Source organism: Aspergillus homomorphus, assembly GCF_003184865.1.
Source record: "Aspergillus homomorphus CBS 101889 unplaced genomic scaffold BO97scaffold_3, whole genome shotgun sequence".
Classification (NCBI taxonomy): domain Eukaryota; kingdom Fungi; phylum Ascomycota; class Eurotiomycetes; order Eurotiales; family Aspergillaceae; genus Aspergillus; species Aspergillus homomorphus.
This window is the reverse complement of record NW_020291889.1, coordinates 245,150-266,571: the sequence shown is the minus strand read 5'-3', so window position 1 is coordinate 266,571 and position 21,422 is coordinate 245,150. Positions and strand designations below refer to the sequence as shown.

Below are 21,422 nucleotides of genomic sequence, written 5' to 3'. Positions count from 1 at the left end.
ATTTCCTGCAGCACGAGAGGCACCAACGTGAAGCGCACCAAGTTTGTCCGACGGCATAAGAGTATAGTCCGGGCTCCACCGCTGAGAATAGCATCATTGGGGTCTAGGCCGCAAGATCCTAAGACCAACACGACGCCGACGTTGTCGACAAGAGCAAAGGGTGAGCCAAACAGGAACAGTTCAACACAGCGCAGGACCTTAGAGCGATCACTGCACTACTATTGATGGCCTAGTAGCTCTGGCAGCACAAGACATAACTATTACTCAATCGCTCGCCGACTGGATGCCAGAGTTCAGGAACAATACGACCGAAGTGAAAAGAGAAACTGAACCCGGGCCACCAAATAAACAATACACCCTGAACAATGGCTCTCGGTTCAGAATCCATCATGACTCGTTTTCGAGATGGCCGGGAATTCCGACCCGGAGGACTGATATGCGCGCGAATGACCTAACATCCGAAACAAAAACAAATCCAACTTCGATTCATCTCTTCGCCATCGATCACGCGTGCGAACCAGAACAGATTAAGAATGTGGTCCGGAACCCAAAATTGAAGAAACCGTGGAGCGAGAACGGCGGCTTGGAGTGTGCTGTGCTCCCCGGAGATCGTCACAACCACATGGGTTCCCAGTCTTATCTCGTCGTATCCAGCCGATCAGAAGAGTCGGGTAGGTGCTTCTCTGGTTGAATTTCGACTCAGGACGCTTCTTTGCTTCCGTCCATTTCCAGAGACGCTTCGATTCACCGGACAGAAAACTGTGAGGCGGATGCCTTTTCCCTTTACCACTTGGCGCAAACTCAATCTCGATAACCTCGATCACTGTTTTGTTTTTCATTTTTAATTTTACTTTTCTATGATTGCTTCTAGCCCTGCGGGGACTTGAGATCGCCGGACTCAGCTCCCATTAAACCCAGAAAGGCCGATCACGCAGATAAACAAGGCACAGGAGACAAGAAAGGGCCCATCCTCCGCAAACCCCAAATTCAGGACGTGGTCGAGTCCGCCGTAGCAGTGACGGACACACAACACCAAACAGGCAGGCATGGGCCGGTGTCGGGTTTGGGGATGTTGACGCAGTGGCCACCGTGTAAAAAGTTTAACCAGGTCGGGTGGAGGGGCCGCTACGCCGCTGTGCCGTTGATCGCACGCCCTTCCATCCTATCTCCCTCCACGGTTCCACGCTCAAATAGACCGCTGGCCGAACCACGGTTCATCCCTGAGACATCTACTTTTTCAGGGCATCGGGTGCATGTCACCTGTCTTGGGAAATGGCCCTGTGGGGGGTGGCTTTCAGCCAATCCCGCTGCCATCACCAGCTCAATTTTGAGGGTCGACGAACGGCAAACAACCACCGAAACGTTGATGCCTTAGGTGTATTGATGTATCCCAGCTGTAAATCTAAATCCATTAAGTATAGTCATTGACTGCCGACCATGACAGTCGCACCCGTCGTCATCAATATAGTACTCTATATGTCCCACATGTGCAGGAGAGGGAAGACATGATCCAAAGAAATAAAGGAAGGACAAAGAAAAATATTCCAAAAGAGTGAATGGTCGCTCCAAAGTAGATCTGGTTATCGCCGGAAAGACGAATCGTCGGACATCACTGAGATTTCGACTTGTTTTGTAATACCATGGCCGGCCTCCATCGCCGAATTCTGCTGGTAGGCATCGCGCAGGATCTGCTCGACACTGTCGGCATCATCATCCCTCCGTTCCAGATTCCGTGATTGTGAAGTGCCATTTCTCGTATTGCCTTTATTGCCGCTAAGGGGCCCAGTGAGCTCGTAGGAGCGAGACTTCGCATTGCTGGAAAATTTCCTCACAGAGGATATCAAGAGTGGTCGGATACAAGGGATAGACGAGGTCATGATGATGATCAAGTTCTCGGTGTAACCCCAGCGAATTAGTTCCACTCCTCCCGACGCGCCAACATTGGTCACACTAGGGACTTGGTCGAGCTTGGTGGTCTTGATGATGGACGCGATCATAGCCCTATTGGTGCAGTATTAGCGCGAGCCGATCAAACGATAGAGTCCCAACTTACACAATACCCAAACTCAGTAAGACAATCAAACTGAGCTTGATGCGGAGCTTCAAATTCAGGTTCCAGAAAATCACCGTGGGGAAGACTGCCAGGAATAGATCGGTCACGGTGTTGATCGCTAGATTCATCAGCCCCGACTCCGACGATAATGTGCAGAGGATCAGGTACATACAAGACTGGAAATAAGCAAAATGGATCACCGCGACAGTATTGCCGCAGGTTGTCTTAGTCCCAGGAATCCATAACGCTTTGACATTGCGACAAATGCTGAGCGGTAGAACGGCAGCAATGATATTGCAGACAAGCTGCAGCATCATGGCTGTCCATAACGCAATCTGGTATGGTTTTTTCCCACCGAGAATCCCCAGCAAATAGAGGACGAACGAGGAGCGGGCCATGCCGGTGCTGAAGGTAACGAGTGGTACTTGAATGGCGATGTCTTTCAACACAGCTTCCAGATCAGGTCTGTCCAGGGTCTCGAGGTCTTTGCCGAAGCCATGCTGCACGGAATGGGTCAAAAGTCCCATGGAAGAGAGGGTCAGAATCTACACCGAGACGGACATGGCGTTAGAGGTAAAATAATAGAGAGGCGAATGCGGCAAGGAGAAGGACATACCAGCGCCGCAATCATCAGCACATCGTCAATGCGAAAATGCCGAATCTTGATCTTAGCAACGATGCGGAGAATGAGGATGAAAGTGGTGATGCCGACAGCCGCCCAGAGGCCACTCATCAGGGACGGGCCGGTATTCGAAGAACTGTCGGAACTCATCTTGACGGAGAGCACATCCTGGCAAATTTCATTGTTCCAGTGGCAGGTCCCAGGTAGATATATCTAGGTTCGGTTGCCGTTCGTTAAGCTTCCGGATCTAGGGGAAATACGGTTTGTGGCCCTGTCGAGTGTCAAATGATTACTTGGCGAGTCAAGCAAGCAGCAAGCAACAGAAGCACTTGCAGTGGCAGCAGCCAGCAGCAGCCATTGGGCATGGCAGAGATTAAGATAGTTTGGGACAGGCACTGCCCGAGAACCGTGGCGCACATTGGCGAGCACCAAGATCGAATTTTACGTTCTTCCTCCAATTTCAGAGTTCAATTCCTCCGATGCAGCCAATGTAACTCAGGCATGGCAGCTGCAAGCCCAGCCCAGCGATACGATCGCTTCCCCAATCGGCTGCTTGGTCCGGTCACTGGGCAGGCCAGCTTCGGTTATTTCGATAGTATCGGCTCTGGGCTTCTGGGTTAGCGTGACGCTTGTGGAAACCGTCGCCACGAGGGAATGAGAACTTTAACCTCCCCCCCTGCAGGAACGATCATCAGTACCACATGGCATTGAGGCCAGAGACCATGCGCAAATGACGGCGTTCTAGTCTATCTTTAGGGCGCCGTTGTCTACTAACTGTACTCTAAGTCTCTTAGTCGATGTGTTCGATCTGCAATGTCGGCCTCCAGTCTGGATGATCCCTTGCCCCAAGCGCTCAGACGACAGCGACAGCGTCGAATGCTGGGTCCACGTAGAAGTCTGGAAGGGTACGAGGAGGTGGGTCGAAGTCGAGTAAGGTGGCAGCACGCAGGCAGACACCTCGGTGACTCCTCTTTTATTTTTCACTTGGGTTTTTCGCTCGTCAGTCCGAGGTCCGTGAGTACGTGGCCCAGATGGGAGCATATCAATAGTAGGGCTATTATGGGCATGATTTTCCACGAGTCCTGTGTCCCCTGAACGTGCTGAGAAGGTCCTGGCGCTGAGAAGCTGGTGGCCGTGGTCTAGCATGAGACAGGTGCCTTGCCCAATGCGGGTGCCGTAACCGATATTCAAGGGCTTTCGGATTGAAACGGATCAAACTGGATCAAAGTCAAGCCCGCGGGCCAGCCGGATGTGGAAGACGAGCCCTAGCCGGCAACCACCAATGATACTCAGCCAGTCTGGCTTCAGGTGGGCTGGTGTAAAGCCAAATGTGTCAAGTTACCAATGGCAGGTCTTGGAAGGCAGCGGAGGCATCGGAGAGTGGATTCTGCAACCAATGGCTCCTTGGAAGTGTGAAAGAGGTCAGTGAGAGAATGACTCGGAAGGCAGAGAGAGAGATGGAGAAGAATTTGTGGATGCAACCTTCCTGGATTCTCCACCGCACCGATTGTGGCACCACTTAGTCATCCCGATCTACTCCAGCTTAGGCTTAGTGTCATTTCTGGAATGATTGGTCCAACTTCCTGGATTGCCGAGTTCTGGTCCTTACCTACTGTAGTACTCTTAGTTTACTCTAGACTCCAACCTGGTTTACTAACCACCTCCCACTCTTGGTTCCAAATGGTTTGACTAACTTAGTCTAAATCTCTTCTCCTGCTCTGTCGCTGCCTGGTCATTAATCTAACGGCTGCATCGCACCACGGATCCTCCCCACTGTCCGTCCCCCTTGAACTAAACGCCCTTTGGGTAAATCTCCGATATGGCCTGCTTCACAGTCCAGCCCATTTGATGGATCGCGATACGCTCTATCCGCTTCGTCCTCACGAACGGGGAGTATAAAGTACGACTTCTCCCATACCAGACTTCGTTTTGCCTCCCAGACAATTCTCTCTCAAATCTCCCACTCTTTCTCTACACAATGAAGGCTTCGTGGGCTTTGGCAGCTGCCACTGCAGCTCTCACCTCTACGGTCTCCGCCACCAACTCCGGTGATTGCCACTGCCTGCCCGGTGATAGCTGCTGGCCCTCGACCTCCAGCTGGGATGCGCTGAATAGCACGGTGAACGGTCGCTTGGTTGCTACTGTTCCCGTTGGTACTCCTTGCCATGCCCCCAACTATGATGCCGCCGCGTGCAAGGATCTGCAAAGCAACTGGTACCACCCGCAGACCCAGTAAGCTTATCTACACCCTCCCCTGATTTTATGGGCGCCCCTTGCCACATTCAGATTACTAATGGGATTCGTTGTTCAGCATGGACACCTCGAGCTCCGTCATGCAAACCTACTTTGCCAACCAGAGCTGCGACCCGTTCACCGCGGAGTCCAAGCCCTGCTTGCTTGGCAACTACGTGAGCTACGCAGTCGACGTCTCGTCTAGCGAGGAGGTTGTTGCCGCCATCAACTTCGCCAAGTCCAACAACATCCGTCTCGTGATCCGTAACACTGGCCATGAGTGAGTTTCTCTGTACATCTAGACGACATGATGCACGGCTAACAGCAGGCTTAGCTACCTTGGTCGTTCCACCGGTGCCGGTGCTCTGTCCATCTGGACTCACCACCTAAACAACATCGAGTACGTCGACTGGTCTGATTCCACCTACAGCGGCCCTGCCTACAAGCTGGGTAGCGGTGTGATGGGTTTCCAGGTTCTTGAGGCCGTCCACGCCAACGGCCACGTCGTGGTCGGTGGTGAGTGCCCCACCGTCGGTCTGGCTGGTGGTTACCTCCAGGGTGGTGGTCACTCCGCCCTCAGCACCTCGTTCGGCCTGGGAGCCGATCAGTCGCTGTCTTTCGAGGTGGTTACCGCTGCCGGTGAGGTCATCACGGCCTCCCGCACCAGCAACACCGACCTCTACTGGGCTCTCAGCGGTGGTGGTGCCGGTAACTATGGTGTCGTTCTGTCCGTCACCGTGAAGGCCTACCCTGATGCCACTATTTCCGGCGCCGGTCTCCAGTTCACCGCCGCCAACGTCACGACGGAGGTTTTCTTCGAGGCTGTCGCTCGCTTCCACGAGCTGTTGCCTGCCATGATCGACGCTGGCACCACGGTCATCTATGAGATGACTAGCAGCATCTTCCTGATCAACCCTCTTACTGCTTTCAACAAGACCACCACCGAGGTCAAGACCATCCTTGCCCCCTTCCTCTCTGCCCTGACCGACCTTGGCATCACCTATTCTGTCTCCTACACGGAGTACACTTCGTATTACGACCACTACGAGAAGTACATGGGTCCTCTTCCCTACGGCAACCTGGATGTCGGCACCTTCAACTACGGTGGCCGCCTGATCCCCCGTTCCGTTCTGGACACCGACGTGAAGCCCTTGGTGTCCGCCCTCCGCAACATCACCGGCCAGGGCATCATCGCCGTCGGCGTTGGCTTGAACGTGACCAGCTCCAACGACGTGGCCAACGCTATCTTCCCCGAGTGGCGCAAGGCTGCCGTGACCATGCAAATTGGAGCCGGTTGGAACGAGACCGCCCCGTGGGAGCAGATGCTCGAGGAGCAGTACAAGATGACCCACCAGGTTGTGCCCCAGCTCGAGGCCGCCACCCCCGGCGCCGGCGCCTACCAGAACGAGGCCGACTTCAACCAGCTGAACTGGCAGGAGACCTTCTTCGGCTCCAACTACGCCAAGCTGTCTCAGATCAAGAACAAGTATGATCCGGACCACCTGTTCTACGTCCTCAAGGGTGTGGGTAGTGATTACTGGACGGTGTCGGAGTCGGGCCGTATGTGCAAGGCTTGATTGATGTTTTCTTTTGTGTATATGTTAGGGACTACTTTTTGATGGGTGATTCTTGGATGTATATATCATGATAGATGTGAACTCATAGATTAATTAATTTTCCTGAACTTGATTGCGGAAGTCCACCCTTAGGAATCTGCTTGTGATTTGGTTTAGTGTCACTTTTGGCTTACTGAACAAGCCGGAGCGCAGGGCTAGTATAGATAGAGAACTTGATGCTGGTGATGCAGACAGGTTTAGAGATGATCACGAAAACAAAAGCTTGCTTCCGATGCCGATAAACAGATACATATTGCTTCTCTCGAAATAGACTGTATTCAATCAGTATCCTATCATTGACTCGAGGTCCAGCTTATAATCCCCGACAGTTCCGACAAAGAACTTCGGTTTTTCTCACAGGCAAACGGATAATATGTTGAACTAGTTTCAGCAGGCGTCCATCTCCACAGCAGGATGAAGCAGGCTCCAAAAAGCCATGTTACATTTACTTGTTTCCAAGGGTAGACGGGGCAGGGATCGTCTTTCGCTGCCTATTCTGTACGGGCCTGTAGGGCTGAGGAGAAGATTGATTCTTGCTTGCCTGTAGTGAGACATCGATCGAGTCTATGGTGGCGTATTGCAAATGAGGATTCAGTGTCGTGGGATGTCAGGCTGGGTCTGGACTTGCACCGGGCGGTGCAGTGGTTGAGGGAAAGAGGGAAGGATATGAACTTAGGTGGATATATAGAACTGGGACACAGCGCAGCAGCAGGAGAAGGATTGCAGCCGGGCGCTGATGCGTCAAACAACATCGATGACCCTTCTATGGGGTGCAAAGTGCTCGTTTCCTGTAGCTGGAGGCGATCGCATGTTCCACTGCCGGCCAAAGGCATGCTTTATCGTCGAGCGGAGACCATGGCGCAGACAGCTCTCGATCATTTAGAAGAAAGCATGGTATGGATCTGAGCCACCCATAGAGTATGTGTGGAGTATTCCGATGATTTTGAGGGCGTTATAAGGAATTCAGTAAGGCTGTCCCGGTTGTGGAGATTCAGTGGAGGAACAGATACGCCATGTTTTGATTAATGAAGACTGAGACATCGACAGAATAAGGTTCTGACATCCAAGACATACAGCAGCCTCATTGTCCTATTGAGGATTAAGTTATTGTAGGACTCTGCCAGTCTGCCAGGTGGTACAGGAGTGAGGTTCTATTCACGTCAAATCAATTGTTTTCCCATACATGCGGCGATTTCTTTCACCGAAGCAAATCCTAAACACGTAGTGCGTCAGCTGGGAAGAGCATGCAGGCGTGACTGAGCCATCACTCTGACAATCTAGAGTCCAGGCGCAGGGAAGATCAGCCTCATTTGGCTGAAATGGAGAAAAGGGCGACGAAGTGGACAATCCATTGCGCGTCCGCTATCAATCAGCCACCAATCAAGGGGGCTGGAGCGGCTCTCCGCCTGCCCGAACAGGCAAAAAGCATCACCGCCCAGGAAGGTTAGACGAATTGCCCAGTGAAGGGGAAATTGTGCCCACTCAATGCAATCCTCAGTCCCCATCCTTACGGCTTCTGTCACGGATCCTCTCTCGCCTACGTCTCGTCTTTAATTGCGCCCTGCTTCACTTTCCCCTCTCCGCTTCTTATTATGATTTTTTCCCTGTCTGAACGTCGCTGTCTTCTTTACAGCTGACCCTTGTCGTTGTTCACTTCCTCATCTTCAGGAAGTCGCCCTCCCTTCCTCCGCCTAGTATCCGGGGACGCGCTCCTTTACCCCCGAATGCCTACGCTAGAACTATATACCACGTTCTGTTTATGATAGATTGATCACGCCCGTCATGCACGACTTCACTTCCCCTCCGAGCATGTTTCACCAACTATTCCTCGCCTGCAGTGCGCTGCTGCTGCTACTGCTTCACGCAACCCCCACAGCCGCCGACAACTTCCCCTATGCCGCCTTCCGCACAGGCCCGTTTCTCCCCCCTCAACTCAAGGTCACCAAGTCGGGCCAGACAGACCCGGGATACATCTTCATTGGGCCGCGGGGCAACCAGGAGCTGGGCACGGCGGCGCTGATCTACGACGAGGCGGGCCAGCTGGTGTACGAGGGCCCGCAGGAGGTGACGGCCAACTTCCGGGTGCAGCGGCTGTTCAACGAGGACGTCATCACCTTCTGGGCGGGCAACATGACAGACCTGGGCTTCGGGTACGGCACGGTGCACATCCTCGACAACACCTACCGAGAGATCTACACGGTGACCCTGGGGGGTGCGTTCGTGTCGCCCTACGGCGAACCGCTCGACTCGTACATCGATCTCCACGAGAGCCATATCACCGATCGCAATACCCTGCTGGTGACCGCCTACAACGTCACGCAGCACGACCTGTCGGCCATCGGCGGCGGTCCCGACGACTACATGCTCGACGGCATGTTCTTCGAGATCGACATCGCCACCAATGAGATTGTCTATTCGTGGAGTGCGCTGGACCACCTAACGGAAATCCCCTTGGAGACCTCCAAGCAAGGGCTGGGGGCTGAGTACGGAACGCAGGAAAAGCCGTGGGATGCGTATCATATCAACTCCGTTGAGCTCATGGATGATGGGTACATCATCTCGTTGCGTCACTACTGGTCTGGGTTCTATATTCACAACAATGGCTCGGTGATGTGGCGACTCAGTGTAAGTTGTTTTGGTCATCTGGTGCCTTTTTGTGGTGGTGCAGGTCTGACAATGGTTTCCAGGGTGAGAAGAACACCGGCAATTTCGAGATCGACGACAATGCGGTCTTTTCGTGGCAACATGACATTCGCGTCTATAACCAGACGCAGGAGGGCATGGTCCTGAGTCTGTTCAACAACGCCAACACGCCGACGGAGACGGTGGCGGCGACGACCGGCCTGAACTTCTACGTCGATCTGGTCAACCACAAGGTGTCGACCCTGCGCACACTGTCCGACTCCAAAGATGTGGTCCACAGCGTCAGCCAGGGCAGTTACCAGCTGCTCAGCCCGGAGACGGGGCATGTGGTGTTGGGGTATGGATCGATCGCGCGGATCAAGGAGTACGATGCGCATGGCCGCGAGGTCATGACGGCGCAGTTTGGCGAGGACAACGCGGTGGCTTCGTACCGCGGGTTCAAGTGCCAGTGGAAGGCGACGCCGTTCTGGCCGCCGGCGCTGGTGGCGATCCGCACGACGGACGATACGGCGATGGTGCATATGAGCTGGAACGGGGCCACAGAGTATGACAACTGGGCGATCTACTCGGTGGCAACGGACGGGGAGGAGACGTTCGTGAAGAGTGTCCAGCGGGAGGGCTTTGAGACGTCGGTACAACTGAATGGGTTGAGGACCAGTTATCTGCGTGTGGTGGCGCGACAGGGTAACATTCCTCTGGGGATGTCTGCCGTGACGTATGTATAGTTAGCGGTGGCACTTGCCGTGTAGCACCTGGAGTGCAGATGCATGGGTTTCTTGTATATACTTAACCGTACACCTTGTACAGATCACGGCTTTGACTGGCTACATCAATTTACTAGACTACTCCCGGTGGCTTTTCTTGGGCTTATTCTTGCTTCTAGATCTTGCTATCTAATGAACTCTTTGACCCTGTAGCTTTCCGTATGTATTGGTTGACACTAAGTATATCTAATAGTCCTAGTATACAACTAATGAAACCACTGTCCAAGATAACAATATTCGTCAATCAGATGTAAGCATACAATAAGTAGATTACAGTTTGATAATCGTATTTCTCACCAGTAGAAGCTGTGTGGTTATAACAAGCAAAACGCGCGCATGCAAAAGCGGAGAACTGGGGGAGAACCCCCAGACCCCCCTTTCTTTCAGCTTCCTGGTATACCTACATTCTAAACAGAAACATAAACGTCTCCGGGGGAGAACCCCCGGACCCCCCTTTCTTTCAGCCTCCTGGTATAACTACCTGCCTGTAGACCGTCCGCATTCCGCAGGCTATCCCTTCCCCTCCCTTCAGAGCTGACCCCACTCTATCTCCATCCTGGCGCTTCGACATGCATCTAGATCACTGTCCACAATGCCCAACTACACGAAGGTAGTGACTCGTTCTCTCCCTTTCCTCACACCACTGCCCCGCCCCCACCGCGACCCCGACTATCACTCTCACCGTCCCAGCGACATACCTTGAGGCTGCGATCCCGTTCTCCCGCGCGACTAATATCCACAACAACGACAACCTCAAAGCCTCAAATCGAATACAACTGGATCCAGGACGTAGAGGCACTCGAGCACTACGAGCCAGGAGGCTATCATCCCATAACAGTCGGCGACACACTGCACGACGGCCGATATTACATCGCAGACAAGCTCGGCCACGGGGCGTATTCGACCGTGTGGCTCGCGCGCGACACGCCGCGCAACCGCTACGTCGCTCTAAAGGTCAACACGGCATCGTCAGTGCTGCGCGAGGCCCGGGTTCTCCGAGCTCTATCCAAGCCACCCTCACCCGGACACCCGGGGCGTCGTTCGATTCCTGACCTCCTGGATGAGTTCGAGGTGCGAGGCCCCAATGGCACCCATATCTGCTACACGGTGACGCTGGCTGCCTGCAACCTGCGGAAGGTTGCTTTCTCGCTGTTGCCCTTGGATGTTGCTCGAGCGATAGATATCATATCGCCTTGTTCAGGCGGTGGCGTATGTGCATTCACAGGGCTATGTCCATGGAGGTTCGTTCGCACCTTTGCACTCTGCGTGTGTTTCTTTATAGATGGCCCGCGGCTGGGTTCGGCTCATTTTGAAAAAAAAAGATATCCATCTCAACAACATCCTGCTCGCCCTGCCGTCAAGCATCGATGACCTCCCGGTAGAACAATTATACGAGAAATACGGCTACGGCCGCCCCCAGACAATCCCCGTAACGCCCATCAACACAAACAGCAACGCCCTCCCGCCAAACATCCCCGCGCAAGCAGTCCAACCACTGGTACTAGGCCAATTTCTCGACCCGCTCACCCCATCCACGGCGCACCTCCTCCTCAGTGACTTCGGCGAGGCCTTGCACCCCGCGGAAGTCCGCTTGGGGAAGAACAGCCGCACGCCCCCTCCCCCGGCTCCCGGGCTCCAGAATGCAGATTCGAACCAGACGCACCGCTGACCGATCGATCGGATATCTGGAGTCTGGCGACCGCGCTCTGGGAGATCATGGGGCATGAAACCCGTCTTCAGCAATGAGTACATCCCGGCGGATGAGATCGTGGCGCAACATGTCGATGTTCTCGGACCGATGCCGCCGGAATGGTGGTTGCGGTGGGCGGCGCGGGATAGGTTTTTTGTTAGCGCACAGGGGCAGCCGACTGAGTCTTACCGGGAGGATAAGTGGCCTCCGCTGGAGGAGTGGTTCGAAGTCACGGTGCAGAAGTGGCGGCGGCGGGGTGGGAGTGCTATTGCCCAGGACGAGAGGGCTGCGTTTCTGGATTTGATGCGCGGGATGCTGGTTTATCGGCCTGAAGAGCGTCTTTCTGTAGATGAGGTGCTTCGCTCGAAGTGGATGGTTAGGTGGGCGTTGCCTGGTTCTGAGGAGGGTGCAGTATGTACATGAGAGATGCTTCGCGTGGATATTCGAGTAGGCGATTGTAGAGTTTCCTATGAAAGAGGGTGGCCTGTGTAGGAGTGGGTTCATTCTCGTGGCGAAGCTGTATGTCGTGATACCCGTTACATCAACTTCATAGATGTTTGACCAGTAGAAGCATATCGTTACACCCATGACATCTACTCTCAAGTCCCTTTGCTTACATCGCCACATACCGTCATCGACAGAGAAGGTGAGACATCCTGGGACTCAGATCATCCGCGCACGGTACCACCCTTTATTATCAAGTGTGTATAACACATAGTAGCACAAGCACTGGTACAGTACAGACACCTACCTCATCGTACAGATCGACGTGGGTAGAAGTACAGTACCAGTGCCTTGCACTACGCAACCGCGTTACCCAGACCCATACCATGAACGCACAGCACCTTATGAGCTGTATACCCTCAGGCATATTCCACCAGCACAATCCCGTCTCAAAAGACATATAAACCCTCTCTCCAAGCATTCCAGTCCATCCCAACACAGCTCAGCACCACCATTATCACCTAACAATTCAAACCCATCCCCAATAAAACCACACAGAGACTCTCAGATATACCATACCATACCAACCCCCTCAAATCTTTCCTCAAATAAACAAAATCAACCGAAAATAATGCACATCCCCCTCCTCCCCATAACCCTAACCCTCCTCCTCCCCTTGACAACCGCAACCCCCCTCACCCCCAACCCCACGAATCATTCCCAAAAAACAGCAGCAACAGCAACAATAACCAACAAATGCCCCTTCGCAATCTACCTAACACCAGTATCCTCAACCCCATCACCAGCCGAAATAACCCTCCCCCCCCACCAAAACTACACCGAACCCTACCGCCACGACCCGGTGACGGGGGGCATCAGCCTGAAGCTGACGACGGTGGCGCACGGGCTGTACACGGGAGCGGCGCAGACGATCTTCGCGTATAACTATCTCGAGGACGCGGGCCAGGTGTGGTTTGATTTGTCCGATGTGTTTGGGGATCCGTTTGCTGGGTGGAGGGTGCGGTTGGGGCCCATTTTTGTTAATGGGGGGAATAATGGCACTGGGAATGGGAATAATGGTACTGGGAATGGGGCGGCGGAGACGATTGTTTGGGAGGATGGGGTTCCGCCTAGGGGCAGTCAGGTTCGGGTTGTGAGTTCGGAGGTTGGGTTGGGGTTGGGGGTTTGTGTTTAATTTCTTTATATTATTCCTGTGTTTGGGAGGGGAGAGGGGGGTTGGGTTGGGGAAATGAGGTTGGGTCGGGAGATTGTTCTTTGTTTCATTTGATTGATATCTGGTTTGAGATTGAGTATGTATGTATCATGAGTGCAACTGAGAGTGTCTGTCCTATTTTGGAATCATGAGATCGAAATGTGCTACGATGAGGTCATTTGACATGAGAATTAACATTGAGATAAAAGCTATGAATTGAGTGGATCTTCGAAATCGAGCCCCAATTCTGATACAATAAACCTAGAGGCAACTGGCATCTAGACGAGAGGACTCCCATTGTGTCTCGGTGGAATCCACCTCCACTACACCTCAGCTGCAACAACTAAATCATGCGCGCCAGAGTTGCCACGATCATCCGGTCCAACCCCTCCAACATTCGCTCGCGATCGTGCGGTCCCTCACACTCGGCACTGCCCTGCCAGCGAATGGGCTCCACGCCCCCCAGCCAGTCACGGTGCACCGAGTCCAACGAGACATACTTCAGCATCGGGCAGCCTTCCTTCATGAATTGTAAAATGTCCGACCACTTGAAGTCAGACCTGATGCAGCGGGCATGATAGAACCGGACATGCTCCAGGGTGTTGCCGACCCACTGGAGAAAGGCGAGCATATCCTGAAGGTTGATCCACGGATCGTTGAACTCCAGGCTCTTGAGCGGCGGCGGCGACGGCCACGGAGACCCTTCCCAGACCTGCCCATAGAACAGGGGCGGAGTGTAACTTACGGAACGATCCTTCGAGCCGCTTAACCGGTACTCTTCGAGCCTGGGCGCATTCGCCAGGATGACGGGCACCAGATTCCGCACGTAACGGAAGGCCTTGTTGTCCTCTGGCTCGTGGACGTGGAGCTGCCGGAGTTGGCCCCAGACGGTGAAGATGCCATCGGGTAAGGGCTTGCAGTTGACTTCCAAGTTGAGGTAGATGAATTGCAATTCCGGTTCGACGACCAACGGAAGGAAGAGGTTCAGGTATCGGACTTCGATCCTGCTCTCGGCGAGCACGCAGCACAGTTTGTGCAGGTTCTGTTCGTTGTGCTTCATCTCGCTTTCGATCGCGACTCGGAAAGGTCCCACACTCATACTTCGGCGTCGGACATGGTAGAGCACTATCTCCCTGCAATTCGTCAGCGAGTTTTTCAGGCCCTGGCCCAAGCATTGAAGCGCTGCTTCCGACTGACTGAGCTCTATCGTACTGTCCAGGGGCGGGTGTATGATGAGGCGCCTAGGGACTGTTCTGTACTCTATGTAGGCATCATCCGTAGCCACTTGATGCACTCGATAATGGCCATACAAAGTAAACATAATATTTAGAGTGCGCAGTTGGCAACCTGTGAAAGGCCGGAATGCTTTCTCGCTTAGGTCCTTTGACACGAACCGTAGGCTGCGCAGGTCTTCCTTCTCGAGATACTCGGCCACATGCCAGAACAACTCCACTGGGATGTTATCGAGGTTAGCGGTCTCATGCTCATCAGCGTCCATCGTGAAGAGCCGCGGGCACGCAGCAGTCAATATGGCGTTTATGAGCCAGGCAGGAGTATAGGTGCTAATTTAGTCTTTATACTCGCCATGACAGGTCTCGAATTGGAAAAGTTGCTTATGCCACGGTACATTGTTGATAATGCCCAATTGATTGACTGAATGCTCCTTTTTGCAGACTGAAACGATGGATAACTCCGTTGTGAGAAGTGTCACTGACCAGCACTTGTGCGAAGCAGACCCTACTCCTCATTCAGGACGAGTTGTGTGAAGAAACCAATGGTTCTATTGGGTTCTGGAGAAGGACTCTGATAACTGCTCGGCTCTTTCTACCTTGTCAACTTCTCTTGGTTTGTTTTGAGACCATGTCGTTTCATTGACTTTCAAAGTCAAACAAGCCCACTAGTATGCTCATCTTTGCAACCCTAGTTTGAGAAGCATGATCGTGTGGGCCGGAAACGCCATGGCAGATCTCAAAACCTGAAATGCAACCACTATTGTAATGCACGTACCGGAACAAAGGGTTCTCCCAGATAGAATTATATTCTTGGGTCAAAGGGTAGTTTACCGGGAAGCTGAAAGAAAAGGGGGTCCGGGGGTTCTCCCCCGGATAGCCCTCTGATCTGGATTAAGAATTGAGAAGATTTATCTCGGAGAATTCCTGCATGGTGCATACGCTAAACAGGGCAATCCATGGTTGTTACGAGAGATGTACCAAAGTTCTTATGCAAGAATGCACGTCATCTGCATGTTATGCGGAGAAGGCATGGAAGACACTCGTGGCTTGGACCTCTTTCTCAGCATCCTGCCTGATGCGAGGCTTGGGCCCCTCGGAGAAATACCAAATGTACTTCTCGAAGTATACAAAGACAACCAATCGGAAAAATCGAACAATCGGGTGCCGTCAGAATTCGAAATAGATCCAAGCTCAGTTTGACAGCCGATAGTGTCTACTTAAACCACCAACGTCGAGACAATCCGTCGACCGAAACCCTCCCAAATCATACTGTACGAAGGCTCGTCAACCAGGAGCAATGACTCTAGAAAGCGTTCCGCGATCCCAGACAGTAGCTCTTGTCAGTGAACTCGGCGGCAGTGTCGAGTTCCGCGAGGACTACCCCGTGCCTAAACCTGGCCAAAATGAAGTTTTGGCCAAAGTTATCTATACCGGTGTTTGCCAAAGCGGTCAGTACACTACTTGTTTTGACCAAAGCATATTGACATGTTGCCATGGCAGATCTCCACACCAAAAACGGCACTGCTGCCTCGGCTGAGGGCACACCGATCACGAAGATCAAGTTACCCCATATCGGAGGCCATGAAGGCGTCGGGCGGATACTGGCACTAGGCCCAGGGTGCGGATCGGACCTCAAGGTCGGAGGGTTGGTGGGTATACGATTCTCGAGTCGTATCTGCAGGAGATGCGAATACTGTCTGGCAGGGACCGAACAGTATTGCATCAAGAGCACCAACCATCTCCACCATGAGGATGGCAGCTTCCAGCAGTATATAGCCCTGGATGCTGATTATCTCACGATTCTACCGGATGATGTTGATCCCAGAGTCATTGGACCTGTTCTGTGCGCGGGTGTGACGGCCTACAAGGTACCTCATCTCACTCGCTACAAGTATGTCACAGCTGACTGGACGCAGGCGGTTCTCAATGCCAATATCCGAGCGGGCAATTGGCTAGTCGTTGTTGGAGCTGGAGGAGGCCTCGGCCATTTAGCAGGTAAGTGGCATACAAACCACCACCACACAATGCTGACTGGTAAGTTCAATACGCCAAGGCACAAGGAGCCCTTGTCATCGGTGTCGATGCCGGTGACAAGCGGGACTTTGTCCTCAATCTGGGGGCCGTCGAATTTATTGATTTCACCACAGCGGATCCTGTCCAGCGCGTCCATGAGATTACTGGCTTGGGTGCACACGCTGCCGTTGTCACCGCTGGCAGCGCTAAAGCTTTCGCTCATGCATGCGAGATGTTACGTGTCGGAGGGGCCCTGAGCTGCGTGGGAATCCCTCCGGGACGTCCAACCTTGCAAACACCAATTTGCACTATCGTGATCAAAGGACTTCGGATTACTGGAAATTTGGTTGGATCGTTGAAAGAATGTATGGAGGCGGTGGACCTAGTCCGTCGCGGGGTGGTGAAACCAGAGATCAAGGTCCGGCCGTTCAGGGAATTGCCTCAAGTGTATGAGGAGATGGAGAAGGGGGATATAGCGGGGAGAATTGTGCTTCAGATATCAGAGTGACCGATCAGAATGACCAAATGGAAGTAGCAGCGCAAACATACCTTTTCAACGGTAGACTTGGAGAGTCATCCAGCCTCAGAAGACCAGCTTAAGCCATTTCATAAGCCAAGGCGGCATCCTCAGAATCTATAGAGTGACTAGGAACCTCTTCTGTGAGTGTACTATTGTCACAACCGAGGCCCAACAACAGCGCAGGGGCATTGACTAAAGCTTCGGCAGTCTTTGCTCGGAGCAATGACTTCAACATAGGGTCATGTTGGAGGAATGGCAATAGTTTCTGGTACAGAGCATGCAGAAAGTCCTGCGGCCGCCATTGCAAGGTTGAGTGTCTGGAAGCCGGCATGGTGAATAGAATGATATCTGCTAGTGAGTTGGTGACCTCGAAGCACTTCAACAGCTGGACCGTTCTCAGCCTGATTCTGAGCCATGCAATTGATCAAGTCTTACCTGGTCACGTCCCAGAGGAAGCAAGTCCGTCTCAGTGAACCCCTGCAACGAGCATAACAGGGCCCGGCCGACAACGGCCGGAAAGCGGAAAGTCAAGAGGTCGATCTGTGAAACTGATGAGAGTAATCGTTGGGACAGTGCTTTCTGCCAGATGATTGTGCGCATCCACTCTTTCGTGATACAGTAGTCTGCCATACGTGCCGAGGAATAGTTGAGAGGTAGGGCTGACAATGCTGCCTCCGTCTCTGCCAAGTATCCCGCCGACTCCCGGGCATTGGCATTTCTATCACCGGCAGAAACCTTGTCGAAAGTTGCAAAAAGCCGGCCCAAATCAAGTAGACCCTTCACCTCTGCATTAGAATTTGAGAGTGTGTCTGGCAAAACAATGGGACTTGTATAGGACGGCTGCAAGCCCAAGTGCATAGCATAGCCTCTGCGAAAGTTAGTGGGAGCAGCTTGTGGTCAGCCACGCCGCGTCTTACCTCTCCGAGATCCAGAGCAGCAGAAACACCACCTCTTTGTTGGCGATGACATCGGCATCACAGGCTATAGCTTGCTCATCCATCCCACCCGCATCCAGTCCCAGTAGCCTGGCTCCTGAGATTGCTTCTTGTATGAACATCATGGCCGAGTTGCGTCGGTTGGTCTTGGCGTGGTAGACGTGCAGGAAGAATGAGACGAGGATGCTTCGCAGGTCGAGATGTTCTCGATACGAGCTCGCCCGGAGTCTCATGCATTCTGCTGCCATGGTGGTGCAATCTACTGCGTGATTGACGCCTGCGTGGTTGATGCTCAATGGTGGAAGCTGCAACTGAGCCATCGTTGCTGCAGAGAGCGCCATGGCTAGACAGAGCGTGTCGACATGGGGGACCGAGTCAAGCTTCTGTAAGAGAGAAGTTGTGTTGATCACCGGCCAGACGCTGTACGATGATTGCTGGTACAGCCGGACAACATATGCGAGAGCTACCAAGGAGATTGATGTGTCCACAATACAGTGCTCTCGAGCAACATTGTTTGGTGGAATGGGGTCTGGTACGACTAATTGAGTGGGGAAGATGGTCGATGTTCGCGCTTGAGCAGTGAACCGCCGCACCTTGGGACCTCTCCTCTGCACGGGTTTCAGGTAGGTGCATTTGACCTGCCTGGGGCTCTGTCGACAGGTATCGCAAGGAGATGTCCCGGTACATCTGACTTTTCGGGCGATGCATTCATCACAGGCTTTTTTAACAAGGTGCCGCATGGGTGGAGTTATTGGAGAGGTGAAGAGGGAGGAAGAGAGAAAGAGGGGAAGAGGAAGGAGGGGAAGCGGAGCAATGCAGAAGTCAAGACACTGAGCACCTGCTCTCTCCTCCCCACGCATTTCTACACAACTGCTTTATTCCTTTGACAATATCCTCACTCCAATTCAATCCACCGAATCCACAACCGCGAACCCCGAACCGCGGAACCCCCGAACTCCCCCAAATCCGACGTCATCGGGCCCTGGTCCACTTTTTCTCCTGGACCTTCCCCGACCACCGCTTCACTTTTCACCGCCATCGTTCCTCGATCTGAGTCTTGACTATATAACCCCTAGATCTGCTTCGGTTGCTTTTATTCCTTAGTTCAGCTAAGAACCGCAAAAGGTCTTCCCCACCAACCTACAATCTATAAATACCGTCACCACCAAAATGGAAGACAAACCCCTCAGCCCGGTCAGCACCGACGTACGTCCCCAATCCCGCCCAGACCCTCCCCAGCAAACCAAAACTAACCCCAAGTCAAAAAGCCCATGACCCTAACCGCGCACGAAACCTCCCCCGCCCTAATCTTCCCAACCTTCTCAAGCACAACAGCCTTCAACCTGGGTCTCGCGCTGCGCAACCGCATCCTCACGCTACCGCCGACCTCACGCAAACCGGCCCTGATCTCCATCACGCTGACGACGGCGCCGCTGCCGACAGTAGACCACCAACCGGTCCCGCCGCACGTGGTGTTCCAATGCGCGACCGAGCCCGGCACGATCCCGGACAACGAGGTGTGGGTGCGGCGCAAGCGGAACACCGTGCTGCGGTGGGGGGTGAGCAGCTGGCTGATGCGGAATAAGCTGCTGGCGGCGCTGAGCGACAGCGAGAAGGCGGGCGTGGAGGCGGCGTTCGTGAAGAAGTATGCGCTGCGGTCGAGTTGCGGCGGGGCCGTGGCGGATGATTATGCGATTCATGGTGGCGGGTTCCCTGTGCGGGTGCGCGGTGTGGATGGCGTTGTGGGTGTCATTGTTGTTAGTGGGTTGAAGCAGGAGGATGATCACCAGGTTATTGTTGATGTGGTGAGGGAGTTTATTCTTCAGGGGGGTGGGAGTGAGTCTTCTTAGCTGAGGGGTACTAAGGTAGCCAAGACAAAGACCCTAAGATAGATGCCCCATCAACAGACTTGACCTGTCAACTCGAAACTCAGACCCTCCGTTGAGCAAAGATCCACCCTTGTCACATCTGCAAAGACCGCCGTCCGTCTCAATCAGCCCGAAAATGCCCTACATTCTTGATTGAAGACAACAGGATTATCTTATCGGATCAACATGTAATCTCTATCTGGACCATTATTAGTGGAAACAGATATACAAACCCCATCATGAGTGAGACATGCCAAGCAGCGTCCATGGCCGTTGGGGTGTATCTACGTAGTCTACTGTACATCAATCTCAAGGCATAGAAAGGCAGGGAAGAAGACCAGCTGGAATTCTCATTCTCAGTCTTTGGTACTCTCTCGCAATCAACCAGGAGTCTATCTTCATACTCTCACAATAAGCAAAACTCTATTTTTATACTCCCTCACACAATCAAAGGAAGCTCAAAAATAAAACAATGCTCTTCTTCAACGTCCCCGCCCTCCTCTCCCCAGCGGTACTCCCCGCCCTCGCTGCACCTGTGCCTGTGCCTGCAAGCGATCTAATAAACCACCCATAACACACAACTACACCATCCCATTCCCACATATCAACATCAATCCACAATAGACCTGACACTAACCTTGGAAACATTCAAGGCGGAAGCCCTCAGCAAACGCTGCTGCATCCTCTGCGACGTCGGCAGATGTGGATGGGAGGATAAACGCGAGGCCCCTGATACGTTGACGAAGTGGTTTGGGGAAAGAATGGGGATCGCATGATGGGAGGAAGTGGGCCTAGCGAGAAAGAGAAAGTTTATTGTTAAGTGGAGGTGGTGCAGTAAGGTTGAATGGGTGGGTAAGTACTGTATAATATATAGCCTTTATGGTTATATAGTCTATATGCTTGTGATAGCCTGTATAGTTCTGATCCTAATGACCCTGATAGCCGATGTTTCTTATAGCCTACTAGATATATGGTTCTGATAGCCTATACTTCTGATAGCCTATGACCGTGAGCTTAGATGACCCTACCACCCACCCTATCTGAATCCTCACCAGTAGCCTATATAGCCCAGACCGTGTCCCATTCTCGATCTCAAAACAAGCAATAAGGTCCTTACTAGAGTCAGATACAGTCTAAATCACCACTGCGTCTGAAGCTGCATCGAAAATTAACCCTGAATTATGCCCGGCGGGGCATCCAATGAGAAACATTTGGCGCTATAGATACGAGGATCTTGCAGCAGACGCACAGACTAGATCATGAATATCAAAATAGCGCCCTAGATAGAACAACCATTCTAGGGGGTAACCTGCACTAGATACCCCTTGTAAATGTACCATCGAGTTCGAGATCTCGTGTTGATCCGTTATGAAGCATTTTCGTCGAATATAGTTATGTGGCAGCCAACAACTGCAGGAAGAAGAAAGAGCAGAAAGAAGGAAATTCCAGCTGGAGATTGGCTGCATAGCAGTAGTCCATTTCTATAAGCGAATCCACTGAGAAGCAACCAGGTCCAAATGTAAGGAAGAAGAGCACTATATCACAAGCCTTCCGGTTCCTGTCTCGCTTTTGTAAAA

At 52.8% G+C, this 21,422-nt stretch overlaps 9 protein-coding genes across 9 annotated transcripts; 6 read left to right on the top strand and 3 right to left on the bottom strand.

Annotated features, from left to right (window-relative positions):
• Positions 1-1,449: 1,449 nt before the first annotated feature.
• On the bottom strand, positions 1,450-2,975 carry BO97DRAFT_467672 (uncharacterized protein). Its single transcript, XM_025699670.1, has 4 exons — positions 2,670-2,975; positions 2,226-2,598; positions 2,054-2,171; positions 1,450-2,001 (listed from the first exon to the last, which is right to left on the bottom strand). The coding sequence occupies exons 1-4, from the start codon at positions 2,823-2,825 to the stop codon at positions 1,581-1,583; spliced, it is 1,068 nt and encodes a 355-aa protein (XP_025555452.1). The 5' UTR covers positions 2,826-2,975; the 3' UTR covers positions 1,450-1,580.
• A 1,353-nt stretch (positions 2,976-4,328) lies between these two features.
• On the top strand, positions 4,329-6,539 carry BO97DRAFT_130009 (putative isoamyl alcohol oxidase). The gene is made up of 3 exons (XM_025690044.1): positions 4,329-4,907; positions 4,987-5,187; positions 5,242-6,539. Exons 1-3 carry the CDS (start codon positions 4,654-4,656, stop codon positions 6,482-6,484), a joined length of 1,698 nt encoding a protein of 565 aa, XP_025555451.1. The 5' UTR covers positions 4,329-4,653; the 3' UTR covers positions 6,485-6,539.
• A 1,502-nt stretch (positions 6,540-8,041) lies between these two features.
• BO97DRAFT_402733 (arylsulfotransferase family protein) lies at positions 8,042-9,990 on the top strand. The gene is made up of 2 exons (XM_025694576.1): positions 8,042-9,148; positions 9,211-9,990. The coding sequence occupies exons 1-2, from the start codon at positions 8,333-8,335 to the stop codon at positions 9,889-9,891; spliced, it is 1,497 nt and encodes a 498-aa protein (XP_025555450.1). The 5' UTR covers positions 8,042-8,332; the 3' UTR covers positions 9,892-9,990.
• A 532-nt stretch (positions 9,991-10,522) lies between these two features.
• Positions 10,523-12,043, top strand: BO97DRAFT_431202 (kinase-like protein; the record flags this gene model as incomplete). Its single annotated transcript, XM_025697481.1, has 5 exons — positions 10,523-10,540; positions 10,690-11,067; positions 11,111-11,171; positions 11,253-11,515; positions 11,678-12,043. 5 exons carry the CDS (start codon positions 10,523-10,525, stop codon positions 12,041-12,043), a joined length of 1,086 nt encoding a protein of 361 aa, XP_025555449.1.
• Positions 12,044-12,695: 652 nt separating this feature from the next.
• BO97DRAFT_455781 (Bys1 family protein) lies at positions 12,696-13,259 on the top strand (the record flags this gene model as incomplete). Its single annotated transcript, XM_025699145.1, has 1 exon — positions 12,696-13,259. The coding sequence occupies one exon, from the start codon at positions 12,696-12,698 to the stop codon at positions 13,257-13,259; it is 564 nt and encodes a 187-aa protein (XP_025555448.1).
• Positions 13,260-13,620: 361 nt separating this feature from the next.
• Positions 13,621-14,775, bottom strand: BO97DRAFT_410696 (uncharacterized protein; the record flags this gene model as incomplete). The annotated part of the gene is made up of 3 exons (XM_025696145.1): positions 13,621-13,989; positions 14,023-14,410; positions 14,672-14,775. 3 exons carry the CDS (start codon positions 14,773-14,775, stop codon positions 13,621-13,623), a joined length of 861 nt encoding a protein of 286 aa, XP_025555447.1.
• Positions 14,776-15,274: 499 nt separating this feature from the next.
• On the top strand, positions 15,275-17,030 carry BO97DRAFT_431201 (zinc-dependent alcohol dehydrogenase; the record flags this gene model as incomplete). The annotated part of the gene is made up of 5 exons (XM_025697480.1): positions 15,275-15,295; positions 15,837-15,957; positions 16,010-16,377; positions 16,426-16,504; positions 16,549-17,030. The coding sequence occupies 5 exons, from the start codon at positions 15,275-15,277 to the stop codon at positions 17,028-17,030; spliced, it is 1,071 nt and encodes a 356-aa protein (XP_025555446.1).
• An 88-nt stretch (positions 17,031-17,118) lies between these two features.
• BO97DRAFT_335904 (putative C6 transcription factor) lies at positions 17,119-18,717 on the bottom strand (the record flags this gene model as incomplete). The annotated part of the gene is made up of 3 exons (XM_025691445.1): positions 17,119-17,427; positions 17,478-17,910; positions 17,960-18,717. 3 exons carry the CDS (start codon positions 18,715-18,717, stop codon positions 17,119-17,121), a joined length of 1,500 nt encoding a protein of 499 aa, XP_025555445.1.
• Positions 18,718-18,850: 133 nt separating this feature from the next.
• Positions 18,851-20,088, top strand: BO97DRAFT_475118 (DUF967 domain protein; the record flags this gene model as incomplete). Its single annotated transcript, XM_025700382.1, has 3 exons — positions 18,851-19,183; positions 19,246-19,813; positions 20,060-20,088. Exons 1-3 carry the CDS (start codon positions 19,148-19,150, stop codon positions 20,086-20,088), a joined length of 633 nt encoding a protein of 210 aa, XP_025555444.1. The 5' UTR covers positions 18,851-19,147.
• Between the last annotated feature and the right edge of the window lie 1,334 nt (positions 20,089-21,422).